Source organism: Condylura cristata, unplaced genomic scaffold (genome assembly GCF_000260355.1).
Source record: "Condylura cristata isolate star-nosed mole 26May11 unplaced genomic scaffold, ConCri1.0 scaffold00018, whole genome shotgun sequence".
Taxonomy (NCBI): Eukaryota; Metazoa; Chordata; class Mammalia; order Eulipotyphla; family Talpidae; genus Condylura; species Condylura cristata.
In genome coordinates this window covers 36,905,539-36,924,719 of record NW_004567119.1, presented here as the reverse complement: position 1 = coordinate 36,924,719, position 19,181 = coordinate 36,905,539, and the positions used below count along the sequence as shown (strand labels likewise).

At 34.8% G+C, this 19,181-nt stretch overlaps 1 protein-coding gene across 1 annotated transcript in view; it reads left to right on the top strand.

The window, feature by feature from the left end:
* The window catches only part of CRB1 (crumbs family member 1, photoreceptor morphogenesis associated), a 126,277-nt gene that overhangs the window by 27,044 nt on the left and 80,052 nt on the right, over window positions 1-19,181 (top strand). The window contains 4 exon segments of the mRNA XM_004685255.1: window positions 2,414-2,606; window positions 5,170-5,218; window positions 5,221-5,315; window positions 10,666-10,837. Coding sequence (XP_004685312.1) covers window positions 2,414-2,606; window positions 5,170-5,218; window positions 5,221-5,315; window positions 10,666-10,837 — 509 coding nt within the window.

The following is a 19,181-nucleotide window of genomic DNA, read 5'->3' as shown; positions in this document are numbered from 1 at the left end:
ATCCAAGGGAAACAAGGAGTGAGAATGGAACATTTACAAGTAAGAGGAACACCTAGAGCCATGAGAAACAATGGAATGGCAAGAATATATTGTAGGTGGCATCAGCAGTGCCCACATCTTTTAAAACCTTGACAAAATTCAAGGCAAACACAAGTAGACAATTTTTCCCAATGCACCTACAATTCCTTCATCACTGGAAAACCACTTTCTGCACGCTTTTAAAGGGTTAACTCTTTCCCTGATTCCCAGGACCAGGTAAGTTGGTCTTATTAAACTCACAGCTCTTGAAAACCTGCTGATTCATCATTTATCACTTACTGTAGCACTTGTCTTCTTTTCCTGTATGCTATTGCATGTTAACCTCCAAAGCACACCCAGTATCCTCCATGACTTCTCTTCGTCCTGTTTAGCTTGATTCAGCCACTGTGCCGAATGTCTGGCAGGTGTTTGTTAGGCGATGCAAAAAACAAAAACCAATAAAAAAAAATATGGGTTTGCTTTCTTATCAAAAGCACTGACTAATAAACGTGGGATGTCATTATTTTATCTAATACTTTTGGGAAATGCATGCAATTCCAACCTCTAATAAAATTTTAAATTTTAAAAATATTTGGCCCTGAGAAAAATTCTGAACTTCTTTTGACAGTTAAAAAATGGGTATACTGTGAACTAGCTTTGATTGTCAGCTATTAATGATCTTACATCTCAGGTCACCTATATTTATGTAAAGATACCACAAAAGTTATGAACACATATTAATTATAGTGAGTCACCAAAGCTAATGAAGTCAGAAAAATTACATTTTTACTATCCTGTACACTCCTCTTTTAATGATGAGTTCCCCTTATCCTACACTTTCCCCCTTACCCTTCCTATTTCCTTTCCTTTCATTTTACACAGATCTATTAACCAATTCTGACATTAATTTGGTTCCAGGAGTGAGTTTCTGTGAATTTTCAAATTAAGCATCTTTCATTTCTTGGAAAATCAACCACAGAAATGCTGTTCAATGTAACTGCACTCAATTGCTTTTACTACTTATAGTTATGGTGACACAGTGCACTACTTAATAACACTAGCCATAAAATGAATGTTTCCAAATAGAATGTACAGCACAATTGGAGCACATTTTTGAAGGTCAATTAATTGTATATATATTTTATGGCTAAAGCAAATGCCAGTAAACATCTAAATTAAAATCGTAGTTATCCAGATGTTTTATCTTTGAAGCCAACATCTGGAAATATAAAAGCATCTGGATGACTAACTGTACCTATCATTTTTCATCCAGCTATTTTGGCATGATGTAGTCATATACCAAATCACATTTGTCCCTATCAGCAGCAGTAAGTTTGGACAGTTATATTCAATTCTGTCCCATTCTGTGGGATGTTTTCCTTGTTTCCTTCAGTATTCTCTCTGTCCCCCAATCCCTTTTTCTGACTTATTATTCTAATGTTGGTTTTCTTAATGGTGTCAAATAATTCCTGTATTGCCTTTTCATTTTTTTTTAAATCTTATTTCTTTCTCTTCATCCACCTGGGTCTTTAGTCCATTACTATCTTTGAGGTCACTGATAATCCATTTGATCTAGTCTGTTTCCATAGCTTTCTCTAGAATTCTTGATCTCATGTATTGAGCTCTTAACACCTGAATTTTCTTATTTCTTACTTAAAACTTTAATTTCTACTTTATGGTCATTGATTTTATTTCTTAGGTCATTAATTTGTTATTCTGAATCCTGTAGCAGCTCTTTGGTAGGCTTTTCTGAGCTCTCTTGTATGTCTTTGACTTACACATTAATTTGTGGAAAGAAAAACACTGATTTTGTTCTTTTGCAAACAATTTGTACCAAATACTGTTATACGAACCTTAGAAAATAATTGTAATAATATCCTATGTGATAATTATAACTATAGTTCCCAGTTTTTAAACATCTCCCACTTTCAGGGTGAGGAGACAGGTATGGGAAGTTTGAGCAACTTACCTGTGATTACACAGCTAATCGTGACAATGCCAACCCAGGCCACTTGGCTTTGGAGACAGCTCACTCACTGCTCCATATATGCCGAACTAAATTAAGTGTTTAAAACTAACCTAAAAACATTGACCAATTGTTTCTAAGATTATATCAAAAGTACAATTAACAATTAACTTTGTTTTAAAAATTACTTGTTTTCAGAAACTAAAAAGCCACAAGCTGTTTCACGCAATAGTTTTTTGTAAGTAACAGCTGCTCTGCTTTGTGCAGTTTCCTAAAAGCCAGCCAAAAGTTAATATCAATTGCAGTTAAGGAGGAAAATTATTTTGGGTAACAAAAGATTTGACAAGGGCTTTGGTAAATAAAACATTGTCACAGAGCTAAAATATTAACACTTTCCTAAAATTTTTTTCTGATGGCTTTTTAAAAAAGGTATAAATTGTGAATTGGAAGTTGGTGAATGCTGGTCACAGTCCGGCCTAAATGGTGCCACTTGTCAGGATGTGGTGGGGGTTATCTCTATGCCTGTGCCCCCGGTTCTGAGAGATCACTGTGAACTCAACATTGATGAGTGTGCCAGTCAGCCTTGTCCCTATGGAGAGTTGTGTCAGGATGGAGCTAATAGGTGAGTTTTCTTCTTCATTTGGGTATTTAGCTTAGAGAAAACTCCCTGACCAAGAACTGTTTTGCCCCTCTGGAAAAACTAAAGGTCTCGCATCCCTAGCGTAAAACCTTCAGACTATCTTTGAGGAAAAGTTGTAACATTTAGATTTTACCCAGAAAAATGTATCCTTCAGGGGTCATCTGTCTCCAGTGAAGATTTGCCAAGTCATTATAATAATTTCAGAATACTTACATTACAGAAAAGTACCAAAATTTCAATTTGTTGAACTGCAAGTGCTGAGTTGCCAAATGTAGAACAATTTTTAATAACAACATAAGGAATAGCAATATTCGTTAGATCTTTTAACATCCTTATGGAAGGCAAGGAGGGTTTTAATGCCCCGTATTATAGTAAAGGAGTTTGAAATTCAAGGAAGTCAGGTCACTCCCACAAGTGTGTACCACTACTTTTTTTGTAAAGGAGGAACAGTATCTTTTCTATTTTTATTTAATGAATAAGATAATTTATCTTTTAAATTTTACAGTGTCAGTACTCAAAAGAACAATAAAAGATACATGTGCTTTAGGTATGTCCAGAAAAGTAGCATGATTTTAAATAGAGCAATGTGAATGTAAATTTCTTTTGCAGACCATAAAGTATCACATTTAATTATATTCCATGTCTTGTTTCTAAATTACATACAATTTATTCTCCAATGGTAGGAAGCTGTATTCCTGGAGGTAGGTAATTGCCCAACACATAAACGGACCAGAATGAAAGTTTCTACACAGATTCTCCAGAGGGAAAAAAGAAAGCTTTCCTATCTATGCTTTATTGTCACCAGAAAGCATCAGGAGAGAAATTAGTCAAAACTTTTCATTCTTATAGAAATACAAACAGAACAAAGCTAAAATCCTGCCACCTGTTATTTTTCTCACTTAAATGTGCCATGAACAATTTTTCTACTTCACTCTCTCTTGTTTACTATACTTAAGGTTGAGAAGACAGTCACAACTTCAACCAATATGATCTGACTCTATTGTCCCACAATAAAAAAAATAGCACCATATCCTATGAGATATATGGAAAAATCAGAAATTATACACTGAAAAAGTTTCTTTCTGACTCAAAGGAAATCTGGAAAAGGGCTTTTTCCATGAATTGAGGTCTACTAGTCAATCTTGAATTTAGGGCTTTTCATCAGTTTTCCTATATGTAATAGATTTTTAACTAAGTATTTTTTTTAAAGATTTATTTATTTATTCATTCGTACAGACAGGGGTACAGGCCAGAGATGTGGAGGGTGAGAGGATTCACCAGAGACAGAGTGGGGAGCAGAACAGGCAGATTTACGAAGTACACTGCTGAGGGGAGCAGTGGGCGGGTCAGGAGAGGTCTGCCACGCCATGTGGTCACCTCCGGGGCAGGCGGGAATCGAACTCATGCGGAAGTGGCTTAAGCTTCTTAGTGCTGTGCTTTAACCCGCTGCACCACCAGGGAGGGTCCTTAACTAAGTATTTTTAATTTAGCAAATTGAATAATGAATTGAGGATTTCTAATTACCAATATGTATAAAAATTGGAGTCATTTGTTGTATTTGCTAATATATTAGTATCAAGATGAAGTCTTTTTATTTTTTTTGGGGGGGACAATGTATGATTTCTGCTTTCTGAGTGGATACCCAAAGAATGCAAAAAAAAAAAAACCCCACTAATTTGAAAGGAAACCTGACTCCTATATGTTTTGCAGCACAGTTTACAATAGCCAAGATATGGAAAAACCCTAAATGGCCCACAACGCAGTATTAATAACTGTGCTTGGTGGTAAATACATATTCAACCATGATAAACAGGAAACTGATAGATATCTCTTCAGACCCTGTAGCCAAGATTACAAGTCCATGTTTTTACAATGCTAAATTCTTAAGGAGATGCCATCTAAAATAAATCTTTTTGATAAAGTTAACAACTTTTCCCATTAGATTTGTATTTTGGGGCTGTCAGAGAATACTAGTCAGTCAATGAATGTTGGAAATAGTAATAAGTATTCTTATAATATAAATATAAGTGAAAATAAGTTACAATTTATTTAAGGAAGGCTTTTTCTGTTATTTTCAATAATTTATTCTTAATTTTTCATAAGTTAACTTTTATATGAGCTCTCTGTATAAAAAGTACCACAGTGGTATAAATTGCCTCTACTGCCTTCACAAATCTTGACAACTTTACTTGGTACTGTTTACTAGAATGTGTTCAGTTCTTTCTGGTTCTTTATATGCACATTTCATTATCACAATAGCCCTGTGATGCAGGATCCAATTTATGAATGAAGAAATTAAGCAGTCATGATTTTACAGGTAATTCAAGGTAATTAAGCATGAGGCTTAATTTTAAACTTAAAAGACACCGTAAGATTTTTTATATAGACACATAATACATTAGAAACTATAGGGATAATTTCTCCAGGGTTTTTGAGCTAAGTATTTAGACCATCCCTGGGTCTTGGGTTGGTGAAGAGACAGGCTAAAGACATTTAATCTCAATATGTCCAGGAGTTGATGTGAAATTTTCTTTTTACTCTTTAGATACAGCTGTGACTGTACAGATAGTGGATTCACAGGAGCACACTCTGAGCACATTTGATGCCTCTATGCTGGTCAAAACCCTGTCACAGTAATGCTACATGTGAAGACAGTGCTGACAATTACAGGTGTCACTGCTGGCCTGGTTTGTGACAAAATACTTCTTTTTTTTTTTTTGCCTAGAAGCAAATAAAAGCTAGAAGCTTATAGCAAATAAAAACTAAAATTTTTGTTGTTAAAAGCTTAAAGCCAACACTTAAGCTACTGTTTAACTGTATATCTTATTACTTACACACATACTTACTGCTATACTACACATTGTCTAAAGTAAGTTACCAAGCTGTCTATGGTTAGAACCTTCTAGAAAAAAATAGAATAAAAATTAAGGGAAAGGTCTATTTCAACATGATCTTCATGGAGAAAAAGAGTCAATCAAAGTTGCTTCCTTATCCTCCAAAATGTTTTCTTTGGTACCTGGAATGTACTGAAGCCAGAAACAATGTTAACTATCAAGGAGCTTGTGTGATAACTCATGTAGTCAGTCAGCATAGTTAACAGTGGTCCACGCTGAGGGTATAGTGTGATTATTTAAAAAATAAGTGTATTCTCCTAGGCTTTATATGTAAACAAAATACACATTAAACATACATAAACTGAACTAATAATTACACATAAAAGGTAATTTGACCTGTGTGGAACTAATACCAGAATCAATAGAAAACAGTATGTTAACATTTGAGTCAAAAACCTGTAAATATTGATGTTAATTTTGGCAAGCAACCTGTTTCACATATTTTTGAACTAATTCTCACTAGGAATTTACTGATAGAAATGAAAGAACATTTTCTTTCTTTTATCTTTTGATGCATTGGGGAAAAACATGTAGTTATGATTTATCAAACTCTAGTTGTTAAAGTTTATTCATCACCTCTCTCCCACTCCCCATTCACTCTACTGTCTCAGGAATGGCTGATCCTATGGTAGGGTAGAAAACATAAATAAATATACAGTGTAAAAGCAATTGTGATGTCCTATCATGGCTCAGAAATCTATGCATGTCATTCTCTTCCCACTCACAGTTAATGAATAGGACAAATTTAATACTCTTTCATCATTGGCTTTATTTAACTACTGAAAAATTTTCAAGACATGTTAATCAGTATTCTTGTCATCAGCCAGCTCTTTACACTGTCAACATTCTGGACAGAGCCTCTGTTCAGAGGCAAAGGCTGGGGTAGAAAGCTTGTAGGATAATCCACCTTTTATCATCAGAGAGAACTATGGTGAGTTGCCTTTTACTTATTTGTTTCCTCATGTGCATGCAAGGGATTAAAAAAAAAGTACTTATAACAGTGCTGTGAAGGTAAAATTATAAAGGTAGAGCCTGGTACATATTAGGTATTCAAAAAAGGCAACTATTATTATACATCAAGTTCTATATGCAGGGAGGTGGGAATTATAATGTATGAAAGGTGGCCTCTTTTCTGTTGAAGGTTTGTAATGCAGTTAAAAGTTCCTGTCTAAAAAAAAAGGGAAGATCAGTATGAACTTCAGTGCCAACTATTTATTCAGGAATCTGAGAATCAATAATTCATAGTCCTTCTTTCCAGTGAACCTTACTTCTAGTAGGGCTACAGTGTGGTAAAAACAAATGTGTAGAGTGTCATATTTGGCACAATAAACAGTAATCATAGATTCTGTACAAGGGTGTAAGTGGAGAAGTACAAAGACAGCACCATCTTGGAAAACAATAGAGATCACTAAGCATATTCCAGAAATGTACTTAGTAGTTTTCTGACTTCAGATAAATTACTTCGATGCTCTGAACATCATTTTATTCACATATGATAACAAATTGTTATTCACATATGATAAGAAATTGTTTTGGAGATAATATCCAGTAATATAGATAAAGCTCCTATCTCAGCCTAGACCAGAATAAATGTTAACTAGCAATGACACGATAATCAGGAAGCTAACTATTCTAGGCCCGTAGCTAGCACAGAGGAGTCTATGATTCATAGAAGGAAGACAGGCCAGAAAAAAAGAAAGGGCCAGCAAGTATACATGCAAAAGAGCATGTCTCACAAGAACTCTGAGTGATCCAAAAGGCTGCACTGTGAAGGGCTGGTGGAAGACAGATTACATTGGGGAGAAAGAATAGACTGCCGTCAGATTGATCACAACATTCTTGTCTGCCCTGCAAACTATGGGGCAGGGGAACAGCAATCTGAACAGTAAATTCAAAAAAGCTCCCTGACCTTTTATTGGACAATGACTGAAGAAATTAAAGTTAAAGGCAGGGAATTAGTGAAATGGTTCTGTAGTTCTGTAGAATGGCTCTCTAAACAAGAGATAAACATCTGCCAGAAAGAAGATTATAGAGTTAAATGTAGAGATGAGAATAGACAGCTAGGAGGTGGGATAAGGAAGGGGCACAGATTTATAACATTCTGAATTTCTGGATCAATACATATATGGTGATTTTGCCTAGAGAGAAAAATTCAGAATAGCTTTGTACCTATTCTCACTGTTATATATAGAGAGAATTTAACACTACAGACTCCATCTAAGAGGAGGAGAACATTCTTTTGGAACTTGATACCCTGGCACAGAACACAATGGCAGGAATCCACTGCTATAATTGCCTAGGGTCCTTATTTCAAAGTCATTAATTTAAGAAGTGGAAGTTATTATTAAATGTTCATCTTAAAAGTTTACATGTTACCCAGATATGATTTGGTTTGTTTACAAAAATATGTAAGAACCCTGAGACATGATGATTATATTGTTTCTTTTTATAGAGTTTTATAGAAAAACATGTTAAAGCTATTGAACATAGCCTTGACTAAAAGAGTGTATTTATATATAAGCTTAAAGGAAACAGACAAAATCCCCAAGGGGGCCCAGGAGTAGGGACAAACTGGCAAGACTATAAATCAGAACCTGCTAAATATTTGCGATACGAATGAAAAAATGCATGAGCCACCAAAAAAAAAAAAAAAAAAAAAAAGGATTTATGATGGTTCTAAATTATTTCCTAACCTGACCTGTATATGAGTCTTGATACTTAGAATGAGAGGAAAACTGAAAATCGTCTGATAGTTTCTTCATCAAGTCCACTGTAGCACAAAAAAATTTTTTATAAAACTTGTGAAAATTATTAGAGTGAAATTTTTGTATCTTCAAGTGTGAAATAAAGTTAGACATTCAAGTTAAAGTGACTGATGGTTTTGGGGGGTGGGTCAGTACAGAGAATTGTGGGATCTTGATCTGACATGTGCTTTTAGTTTCATTTTTTTAACTATAAGTTTCTTCTTCCAATGGTTAAAAGACCTCAAGTTCACATGTGACAACTGATTTACTACTGAGCAATAGAATTTATGTTGTGGTTATGATTTGACATATGATCCCACTCAGGTTTTTATTAAAATTATAGAAATGAGCATTCACATTATATTCTTTATTAGTTGCTTGTTAATTTTTAGTCCATTCTCTTAGTTGCTAAATTAGGATTTTAATCTAAATTATTGAATTGTAGTATTTGAATCTCAATCAATCACTGACTGAAGGCCTACTATTTAAGTTTTACCCATTTTTGGAATAGTGAATAAAAAAGCAAACAAACACAGTTTCTGCTTTGACAAGCTGTGTTGAGTAAAGTAACTATATATAAAAATTAATATAGAAAACAATTATTGCATAAACAATGAAAACATTAGTTATGTGAGAGAAAACAAGAAAACAAGGGAATCTTATCTGATTCTGTACATGAGGAAAAGTCATTATGAGAAAGTAATTAAGAAAAAGTCTGCAAACCAAGAGTGAGCCAAGTGTACACTCTCGTGGAGGGGTTTTCTGGGGATCATACTTTGAGGTTCCTAACTTGAAGACATCAAAGGGTGGGAACAGAGAGGTGGAACAGTTAATAAAGGGGATTTTAAGTTAAATATTTTACATTTTACTTGTGTGCAAGATGAAGCCACTGAGTGATTTGAAGGAAAAAAAGCCATACTTTAATGTTTTACTGTAAATGTTATTTTTAAGTATATTTCTTAGCAGAGTTGAGTTATATTACAAAGACCTTTGACCATAAAGTCATTTGTAAGTCAATTTGTGTTTCTTCAGAGCTTTATACACCTCTTTCATCATCTAACCAAATAACTGATATTATCCTGGTCCCATTCACCAGCATTACTTTATCATCTAACTAATCTTACATTTATGGACTGGCTCTCTTCATAATATATACTCATATAAGTCAAAAAGAAAAATTAGGAAAAAACAGGAAAATACATGAAATGTTCAAAGAATGTTAAATTCAGTAGTAATTGGGAATATGTAAACCAAAGTAACAATGTGACGTTATTTTTTATCTAGCCAAATAGCAAATATTTTAAATTTAGTAATGGCAAATATTGCAAGGGTTCCAAGCTATATGCACACACATTCAGTGCTGGTAATTTTGAAAATGGTGTAACTTCTTTAGAAGTAAGTACTGGTGTTTATTAAAATAACATAGATGCATAACTTCTATAACAGAAATTCCATTTCTAGACACAAATCCTAGTGTTATACTCAGACATTTAGACAAGCAGATATTTATAGTGCTATTTATTGAAACCCTTCTTGATAATAACAAATACATGTATAAAACTGATAGAATAGTTAAACTCTGATATATTCTTATTGCAGAATAGTTATCAATAATAAAAAATTGTGGGTTAGCTCTATATTACTAATATGGATAGATTGTGGGAGGGAATGAAAAAGCAGATTGCAGAAGGATGTAGACAGTATGATCCAGATAAAATAACACACACACACACAAAGTTTATAAGCTATTGATATAGTTAGATATATAGATTTTATGTTATACACTCTTTTTTACAGGTGTACGTACATACATGTAAAACTAATGATATAGTTTGGGTAGGTACTTTGTTTTATATTTATTCTTTAAGTTTTTTTTATAAAGTACTAAATTATCATTCATGTTTGTTTTTATTCTTGTCCCTATGGCCCACATAAATACTTTCAAATACAGCATAATTTTTTATTGTCTAAATATGGGAACAATCATCTATCTTTACTTTGAGTTTTAAGAGAAGAATTTAGGGTTAGTTCTGTAAATATTGCTGATGCTTGGCTATTTTTTTGATTTTTTTTTCCCTTTGCCAATAATTCAAACTATTGGAATATTTGTGGGACTTGGTCTTTAGTTACAATATTCAAGTTAAATTAATGGTTATATGCCCTATGTTTCAAGCCTTTGTTAATCAAATTTTTATAGATATTATTGACCTCTATTCTGCAAAGGATTCCATTGCTACTCCAATTTATTTATTTCCTCTTACCAGATTCCCTTAGCTAGCTCTTGGAGGGCAGCACATCATTTTGTTGATTGGTGCCAGCTCAGTGGTCTGCCTTCTTTCAAGCATGTGCTCCATGGCTGACAAGCTTGGACGGAGCAGCTTCTCTTCACTTTTATCCTGCAAGATACACAGGTGAGCACTGTGAGATCAACATCAATGAAGGTAGCAGTAGCCGGTCTGCTGGGGAATGTGTGGAGCTGTTCTTGGAGAAACAATATGGGCACATTGCTAAACTGCCTGCTTCCTTCCGCCACCCAGAGGCCTCGGGTTGTTTATACTATCAGCCTGGACTCACAGCCTAGACCAAGTAGATGGCAGATAGATGACTTGATTTTCTAGAATTTTATAGCAGGTCCTATGTTTAGCCAAGTGGTGGATTAGCAGTCAGAGCTGTGCTGTCTAGGCTGTGCTGTTGTGAGGCAAAGGGTCCTCCTTGTGGGCATAAAAACAAATCATGTTTTACATATCATAATTCCTCAAATTATGAAGAAAATCTTAAAAATAAGGAGAGAGGAGATGTTGAAAGAGGAAATATTTTTATACATTACTTTGGGATTGGAGCCTAACTCAAATTTTTTACCTTTAGAGCAGAAAATTTGGTATGTGTATCACAAGTTGTTGGCATTCACCCACTGAAGGAAATCTCTAGGTTGTTTCCAGTCTTTGACTGTGATAAATAAAGATGATATAAATATTTTTGTATATGCTTTTGTGTGAATTCAAGTATCAATTTCTCTGGGATAAATGTTGGATTAATATCATAGTTAGATGTTTAGTTCCTAAAAATTTTCCAGTGTGATTGGAAAATATCACCACTAACAATATGTGAGTACTTCAGTTTCTTTGCATTGTCATCAGCATTCGATGTAACTATTTTTTAGTTTTATTATTCTGATAGGTATGTGGTAATAACTTATTGCGATTATAATAACTTTCCTAATGGCTAATGATACTGAACATCTTTTCATGTACTTCTTTGTCAGCTGTATTTCCTGTTCAGTAAAATGTGTTTCCACATCTTTTTCACATTTTCTAAAATTCTTTACTTCTGAGTAGTGTTTTAAACTTCCAGACTCTGGGCATTTTTGTTTTGTTTATATCTAGGTAATTTAGTTTTCTTTGGTGTTATTGTAAATAATCTTTAATTTCAATTTCTACAAATTGATTATTAGTATACAAAATGATAGATGTTTGCATATTTATCTTGTATCCTAAGAATTTACTGAATTTACCTATTAGAGCTCGATATTTCCTTGTAGAATCCTTGGGATTTTCTTTCTTTTTTTTAAATATATATTATTTCATTGTTCATTTTTGTACATGTATGCTTGTATGCTTTCTCCTTTTTATAGACAACTTTGACATCAGTACGTAAGAACAGCATTATTTCTTCCTTTCCAACCCATATGCCCATTTGTTTGCAGTGATTAGGTTAGTGCTATAGTGAAGACTTTTGAAAGCAGACATTTTGCTCATTCAAAATCTTAAAAAGAAGCATTTCACCATTAATTATAATGGTAGGGTTTTTATAGATGCTTTTTATTAAGTTGAGGTCTAAGAGTTTTTATCGTGAATGGGTCAGATTTTTGTCACGTCTTTGCTGCATCAGTTGATCAACATAGAATTTTCTTTTTTAGTGTATTGATAATGTGGAGTGTACTGATGGGTTTTAAAATATTGATTCAGTTTCCTATGACTACAAGAGTCACATTTGAGGTGTATAAATATATATTTCAGTTTGCTAATAGTTGAGGATTTTTTTTTAAGATTTATTTATTTATTCATACAGAACTGGGGTACAGGCCAGAGATGTGGAGGGTGAGAGAACTCACCAGAGACAGAGTGGGGAGCAGACAGGCAGATCGACGAAGTACACTGCTGAGGGGAGCAGCGGGCGGGTCAGGAGAGGTCTGCCATGCCATGTGGTCTCCTCCAGGGCAGGCGGGAATCGAACTCATGGGGAAGTGACTTTAGCTTCTCAGTGCTGTGCTTTAACCCGCTGCGCCACCAGGGAGGCCCTCTGTAGTATACTTTTCTACCTTGTAGTAATGTAAAAGTGAAATATACCAGAGTATGAAATTAGCTGAGCATCTGCAAAGACAGTGCTCACAGAGAGAGAAATTAAAGTTTTCTCTCAAACTCTGAAGGATGACTAGCTTTTATCCAGGGTTTCTTTTGGAACTTCCAGCAAGACAAGCAAGTCACCATATCCAATAGAAGTCAACGAATCTTACTCTAGATGACTGAGAAAAATCTGAAGATCCATTTATGTATCTTTCATGATTTGTATTGAAACTTGGAAACTAATTGTATCTAGATGCAATAATTGTTATTCTCTAATTCCCAAAAGTTATTTTAAAAATTACTTTGGCAAAATATCCTCATATACATGAGGATGTATATGACTGTTTTGTGCTCATAGCTGCAGTGCTCAAAAGTATCATAATTACTTGGTACAAACATCTAACACATTTGCTTATATACACAAATTCATATTTTAATGGTTAGTTGAGTACATTTGTAGTGAAAAGGCCGGTAGTGGTATAATGGATGAATGTTCAGTTCATTCCAAAATCAGTAAATTATCTTTATTTTGCATGACCATCCTTGACCATGAACTGGAAGGAATGTTGGCTGCTCCTTCTATTACTTTTTGCTTTCTAGTTTGTTGCACTGGACCCAATTCGAGGGATATAATAATGAAAATACATGGGATTTTTCCAAAAGAAACGGAAAGAGTGTGAGGGAAAGATGCACACGAATACAAATAAATAAATAAATAAATAAATAAATAAATAATGGGATAACTGCCATAATAGAGCCATAAAAAGGTACAGACAATAAAAAACCTATAAATGTCAGATAGAATTTAGTGGAAATTCTAAGAATCCAAATGGCTTCATAAATTAGCATTTTTTAATACAAGTGAACATGTGACTTCTGAAAATTAAGGAAAAATCTCATGACCTAGTGTGCTTACCCTTGAAGCATTACTGTTCTAACCAATCAAGCTACATTGCAAACGATTAAATGTTTTTAATGTTAATATGTCTTTTCTGTTTATCAAAATATGAGTGATAATACCTCTAACAAGCTTCTCAACTGTCTCATAAGCCAAGTCCAATTTTCCATCCTAAATTTCACTCACCAGCTTCAATTAGCATTTACTCTGAGAGCAATACTCTGGTCTCTGGAACGCCACATTAGTGCCTGTGAGGCTGGGATTTTGTTCTGCTTCACCCATCTGCTCTCTGCCTGCAAAGAACTGAGGAATGCAGCAGGGGAGCCTGTGAAGTCCTGGCTTCAAACCTCAGGCAGAAATAGCAGTGTTCTTAACAATAAACACCCCGATGAGAGCCACCTGGCAAAGTATATGCACACAGAGACGCTCACTCTCAGGTTCATCTGCTTCCAGCACAATGTTACTAAAAATGAAATGCTCATTTTTTCTTAAAAATTAAATTCTGTCACTTTACCTAAATCCAACTATAAAATAGCCATGTACATCCAAAAGACAGTGTTGAAAAAGCCTCATGTATTCAACAAGCAATGTGTAGGGGACAATCAATATCTCCACCCTAAACAGAAATTTTCAGTAGAATTTATTTGCTGATTCTATATTTAAGTTCATTTTGCTTAGGGACCCTTTTTTTCCTTTCTTACACTTTCAAGTTTGAAATGTATCCTAGATAACTTGAATATATGTATTAGAGACACATACAAAACCATAACTCTGAAAGATCAAACTTTGCTTTAGCCTTTACTTACTGAGGTGTTTGTTAATATTTTAATAAGATTCATTGACCTTCACCTTTATATGCATATTAACTTCTATAGTCAAAATTATTCATAGTGTATATGAGCACATTTCTGCTTATACTACTTTTAATGTTTCTATGTTAACTGCAACAATTAGGAAAGCTGGGTTACCTCCTTCCACATAGATTAATTGTGAATAGCATGCTTATTGTGGATTTACTAACTTCTACCTGCAAAGATATAATAGCTAGTGGGAAAATTTAGGGATGATGATTTGGAAGATCAAATGGGAAGACAGACATTGTGTAACACTCTCCTATGAGATGGCTGACATTGGCACCAGGACCTTTGCTTCTTTATTGGGTTAGCATTTTGTTGTGGTTGATATGAAGTCAAAGAAACTAGGGAACATGTCCCAAATGAATAATCAGCAAATGGAGGTTAACTCCCTAATTCAAGTTTTCTGGGTAACATGTTTAGGGAAAAATATCCTAATTTTCTAAAACCAAAAAAGAAAAGACACCCACACACACACAGAGAGAACCATTATAAATCCTTCACTAGAAATTTGTAATTAAATTCTCAATAATCCACTGTCATGAATAGGTTCTGCCCTTGTAACTTAGAAGACCTGACACTTGATTTCTATTTTTGTGCAAAAGATGTGGGCCACCACCATTTAAAAGAACTGTAAAGGATTTGACATCTTCTAAAATAGGTAGCAGTTTGTAGAGTGAAAATTTAAAGAAAATGTTCCAAGTAGAGATTGAAGATGCTAGGAATTAGGCATACGGTGACCAAGGCATACAGTGACCACAATAATGACAAGAACTAATAAGAACTGGTCACTGGTGTGCTTACTGCTTATAAGGAGGGCCCTCTCATGTCTGTAAGATGCCAAGATCCCTACAAGGTATTTTAAGCATGCCAGCTACAGGAAGAGAACTATTGGTGACCTTGATGATTGACTGTAGCTCTTTTGCCAAAGTCCACAGAGCTGTTTGTTGAGAGAATGTTTTCTGATACTGACACCAAGACTCTTTAGATTGAAACACCTTCCTCTCCTGATATGATTCTATATATACATCCACCTGGAACTTTACTTCAGCTCTGAAGAACTCAAGTCCAGTTTGGAGAAAATATCCCAAAATTTAGATCAGTTAAATTTCTAACTGAAGAAGGAAGGTATCGTTTTAAAAAATAACACTCTGCTAACCTTGCTTTTGGTAAGAACCACCCCTTACCACTGTGGTGATCCTTTTGCCTCTTCCTCATCATTATTTAAGTATCAATTTCTAAAGAGACTACGGTCTGTTTATGACATCCTCTGAAGCCCATGAGGAATCATCTTACTATGACTATATACATTGTTTTACCTCAATCACTCATATATGTCCCAGGATCCCAGGACTCTTCATCCCATCCTTCTCCAAACTTCATTCAATTTTCTACAGACTCCAAGATTTTCTACAGACTCCAAGATAAGCTCAATTACCAATATTCTTAAATCTCTTTAGTAAATGTTTCTTTCACTTACTTGCTCTTGCTAAAGTCTAGCAATAGTCTCAGGATACTATTTCTTATGCAACCTTCTGAAATGGTGGCTTTTTTCATTATTGTTGTTCTCATCAATCTCATGCTTGGCAATAAAGTTCAGTTTTATGCCCCTCTCAACTAATTTCTACCTCTAGGAAATTGCTCTGCTTTCTTCATTCAAACCCTAGCTCATTTTGAAGCATACATCTTTCAACAATGCTACCAAATTCTCTGTATTGCCATAGTTGTGGTATCCTCCCTCCAGTCACTGAACATTTTAATATCTTAATCCTTTCAATAAATTTTATAAACTTAACATCTATGAAACTATTTGCTTTCCCCCCAAAAATTCTCAATCTTGTCTCTTGGTCATTCCTTATAACTCATAAATAATTTATTTTGTTTAGGTTTATTTCTCTTGTTTCCTTTGTGTATTTTTTGGATTTATTTTATATTGAGGTAGCATGAGGCTGGCATCACTGTGTGTGATTCAGAGATATGGGGTAACACCCTTCAATGTGTGTTCACACCACACCTACACCCAAGGCACTGGTCTTAATTGAATAACCTAAAGACATATTACTCTTCTCCAATTTCCTTACATTCAACACATTTCCATGACAACTAAGAGTAGCTGTAACTTTTTACTCATTGCCTCAGTTAAGATGTTATGGTCTAATACAGCATTTATTCCCTTGCATATCCATTCAGCTCTCCTGATCTTTTCTCTCCCTACTTAATTAGCAAAGTATATTTATGCTTAAACCTACCATGCCACCTTCCTACAACTACAAGCAATTTGTATGTGGCTGAAGATAAATTCACAAGTCATACATTGAACTTACGAATATCACTTAAATTTATGATCCCAAACCTGAGAGAGGGCCTCACCACCAGAAATCAATGCTCTTAGAATCCTGTTTCCTCAGAGGAATTTTCTATGCTTTTATTTTTTTTCAAACACTCCCTACTTCCCCCCTCTTTATCATTTTAAGTTGGTTACCAGATTTCTAATTTCACTCATCTTATATTCCCTCCACTAAAACTACTGCTGGATATGGAATTGTTTTTACATTGCTTCATGCTCATATGTAAGTGTATCTCTGATTCATAGATACTGGCACAGGAAAAGGACTGTTGAACCAGAAGGAAAAAAAAAAAGAACAACTGACACACATAACAGGCATCAGGAAGATCATATTTATACCAATTACTCTTGCACCCAAGTCCCAAAGATGTTCTACTATGACCCAGGTGAGTACTACACAGATAAAACTGAGAAACAGTAACTTGGGGAATACACTATTATTATAACCAGCAGTATGAAGTCAGCTCTTTGTCCCAGAGGGACTTTACTTCATTCTTCAAAGTTGCTGGCTGCCAAACCAACCCTGAGAAATGGCCTGGATAAGAAGCCATCAGGGCCTTGCCATCTTGGTTTTCCAAGCAAATCTACCAGACCCTAAGATGGGTTGCTTCTGCTTACAATTCATTCCATCACCTTATATTTTCTGGGATGCACTTAAATTTTCATATGAATGTGCCACCCCATTAACCACCCTCTTTAACCTGCTAGCAAAGACTAGAAACAAATGGACTGTATTTACTTAGCAGAGACTAGAAACAAATGGACTGTATTTACTTTACACAGCATTTAATTAAGGATACTATCAATAAGACTGTGAGCAACAGGAGGTGGTCAGTTTGTAACACTGATTCAACTCCACTTCAGAGGGTTCTCCACTCAGAAAACTGAATAACTCTCAAGGACACCAGTACCTATTGTGTTAAGTAATCAAGATTATGCTTTCATAAGTCATTATGCTTTCTACTTTGGTCCCAATGGATCACTCCATGAAGACATGATAGACAGTATTTTCCCTAGATCTTTATGATCTAGGACCATGTTGATTCAATAAAAGAATAAGAGCTGAATCAGTTAAGTTTGACTGTCTTCGACTCTGCTTTAGATGGGGCTGCCTGCCACAAGGGTGCACAAACCACACTGCCCTGGGATTGTTGTTAAGGTGAAGAAATACAGTTCAGACACATGAACTGTGGAGGCAGAATTACAAATTTAAAAAGTAAGTGTATATAGTCCTTTACCCCATTTAGCCCGGAGGTGACTTAGAGAAACCATTTATGGCAATAGTTATATTTTGTACCCCAATGCCCATTAAGGTGTGTGGATCAGGAAGTTAGAAATCGGGGTTGATTTTTTTTTTCAGCGTCTAACCTACGTTTTGATGATGTCAACCCACATGCTAGCTAAAGTTTTGCCCTCAGTAGCTACATGCCTTAGTGCATCTGAGGAAGATTCTTTTATTCTCCTAAGCCAAAAATGAATATTAAGGTTCAGAATGTTTCATTTTGTTGTGCCAATTTTGACATTGTCTTCCAGGAGCATGTAACATCTTTTAAGTTTTTCAGTTTCAAATTACTTCCTATCAAGAATTTAGATTTACCAAAAATAACCAAAACCCAAATGCCTTCTAAGAGCTTGTTGTTAGAAATGAAATCCTTTAAAATTTAATGGAGCCCTTTTTAATGGAATGATTCCTGTTTTTTTTGTTTTCTCTTTTAAATGGATCATGCCAAGTCTGTAGGAGTTACTGGGGATTTGCTTAAAATCATTTGTGCAAAATAGCACTTCAGCACTTGTAGCAAAGTGGCCACGACACTGCACCTGCTGTTTCCCTCCAGTACTGTCTTGACTTTAGTGAGAATCTTTAGTTCATTTGCTTGTAATGAAAGTAACTTTGGCATTTGGATGTTTTGTGGAGATGCCCAAGGTTTTGTTAAAATATAATAAAGTGTTTTGATTGTGTTTCATTTTGACTTCCCTGGTTTGTATCTCAAAATACATGACAGAAAAAGAGGAGCAGGGATAGAATAAGGCTTTGGGGGGGGGGGTGGACCCATTTGGACCATGTCCATGCTTTCACACTACGATGTAAATGCTAGCCAATTGTCCTCTGCCAAGAAGTTAATTTCTTATTAAATTGGATTCACAGTTAGGATGATTTCTTTTTTATTATTTGAATTTCTCCAAGTAGTTATTAGTTAGGTAGCTGCTTTATAGCTACAGATGAGCCTGATTTATTCCCATTTCTTTTGTCATTCTCTGTCTCTTATTCTCTCAAAATGGCTTTTTAATACACTCATTAAAATTTTGTATTAAGGGTTCCGTGCCATAAAATCTTGTCACTCTTCTTGATAAAATAACTAGGGTCAATTTTAAGACCGCTGAGGTGTAATGCTGTCACTTTCTGGATAGTTGCCAACTCTTCTGATAGTTATCTGAATCCAACAAGGAAGAAGTTCTGAAGGAAACATTTTTTTTTT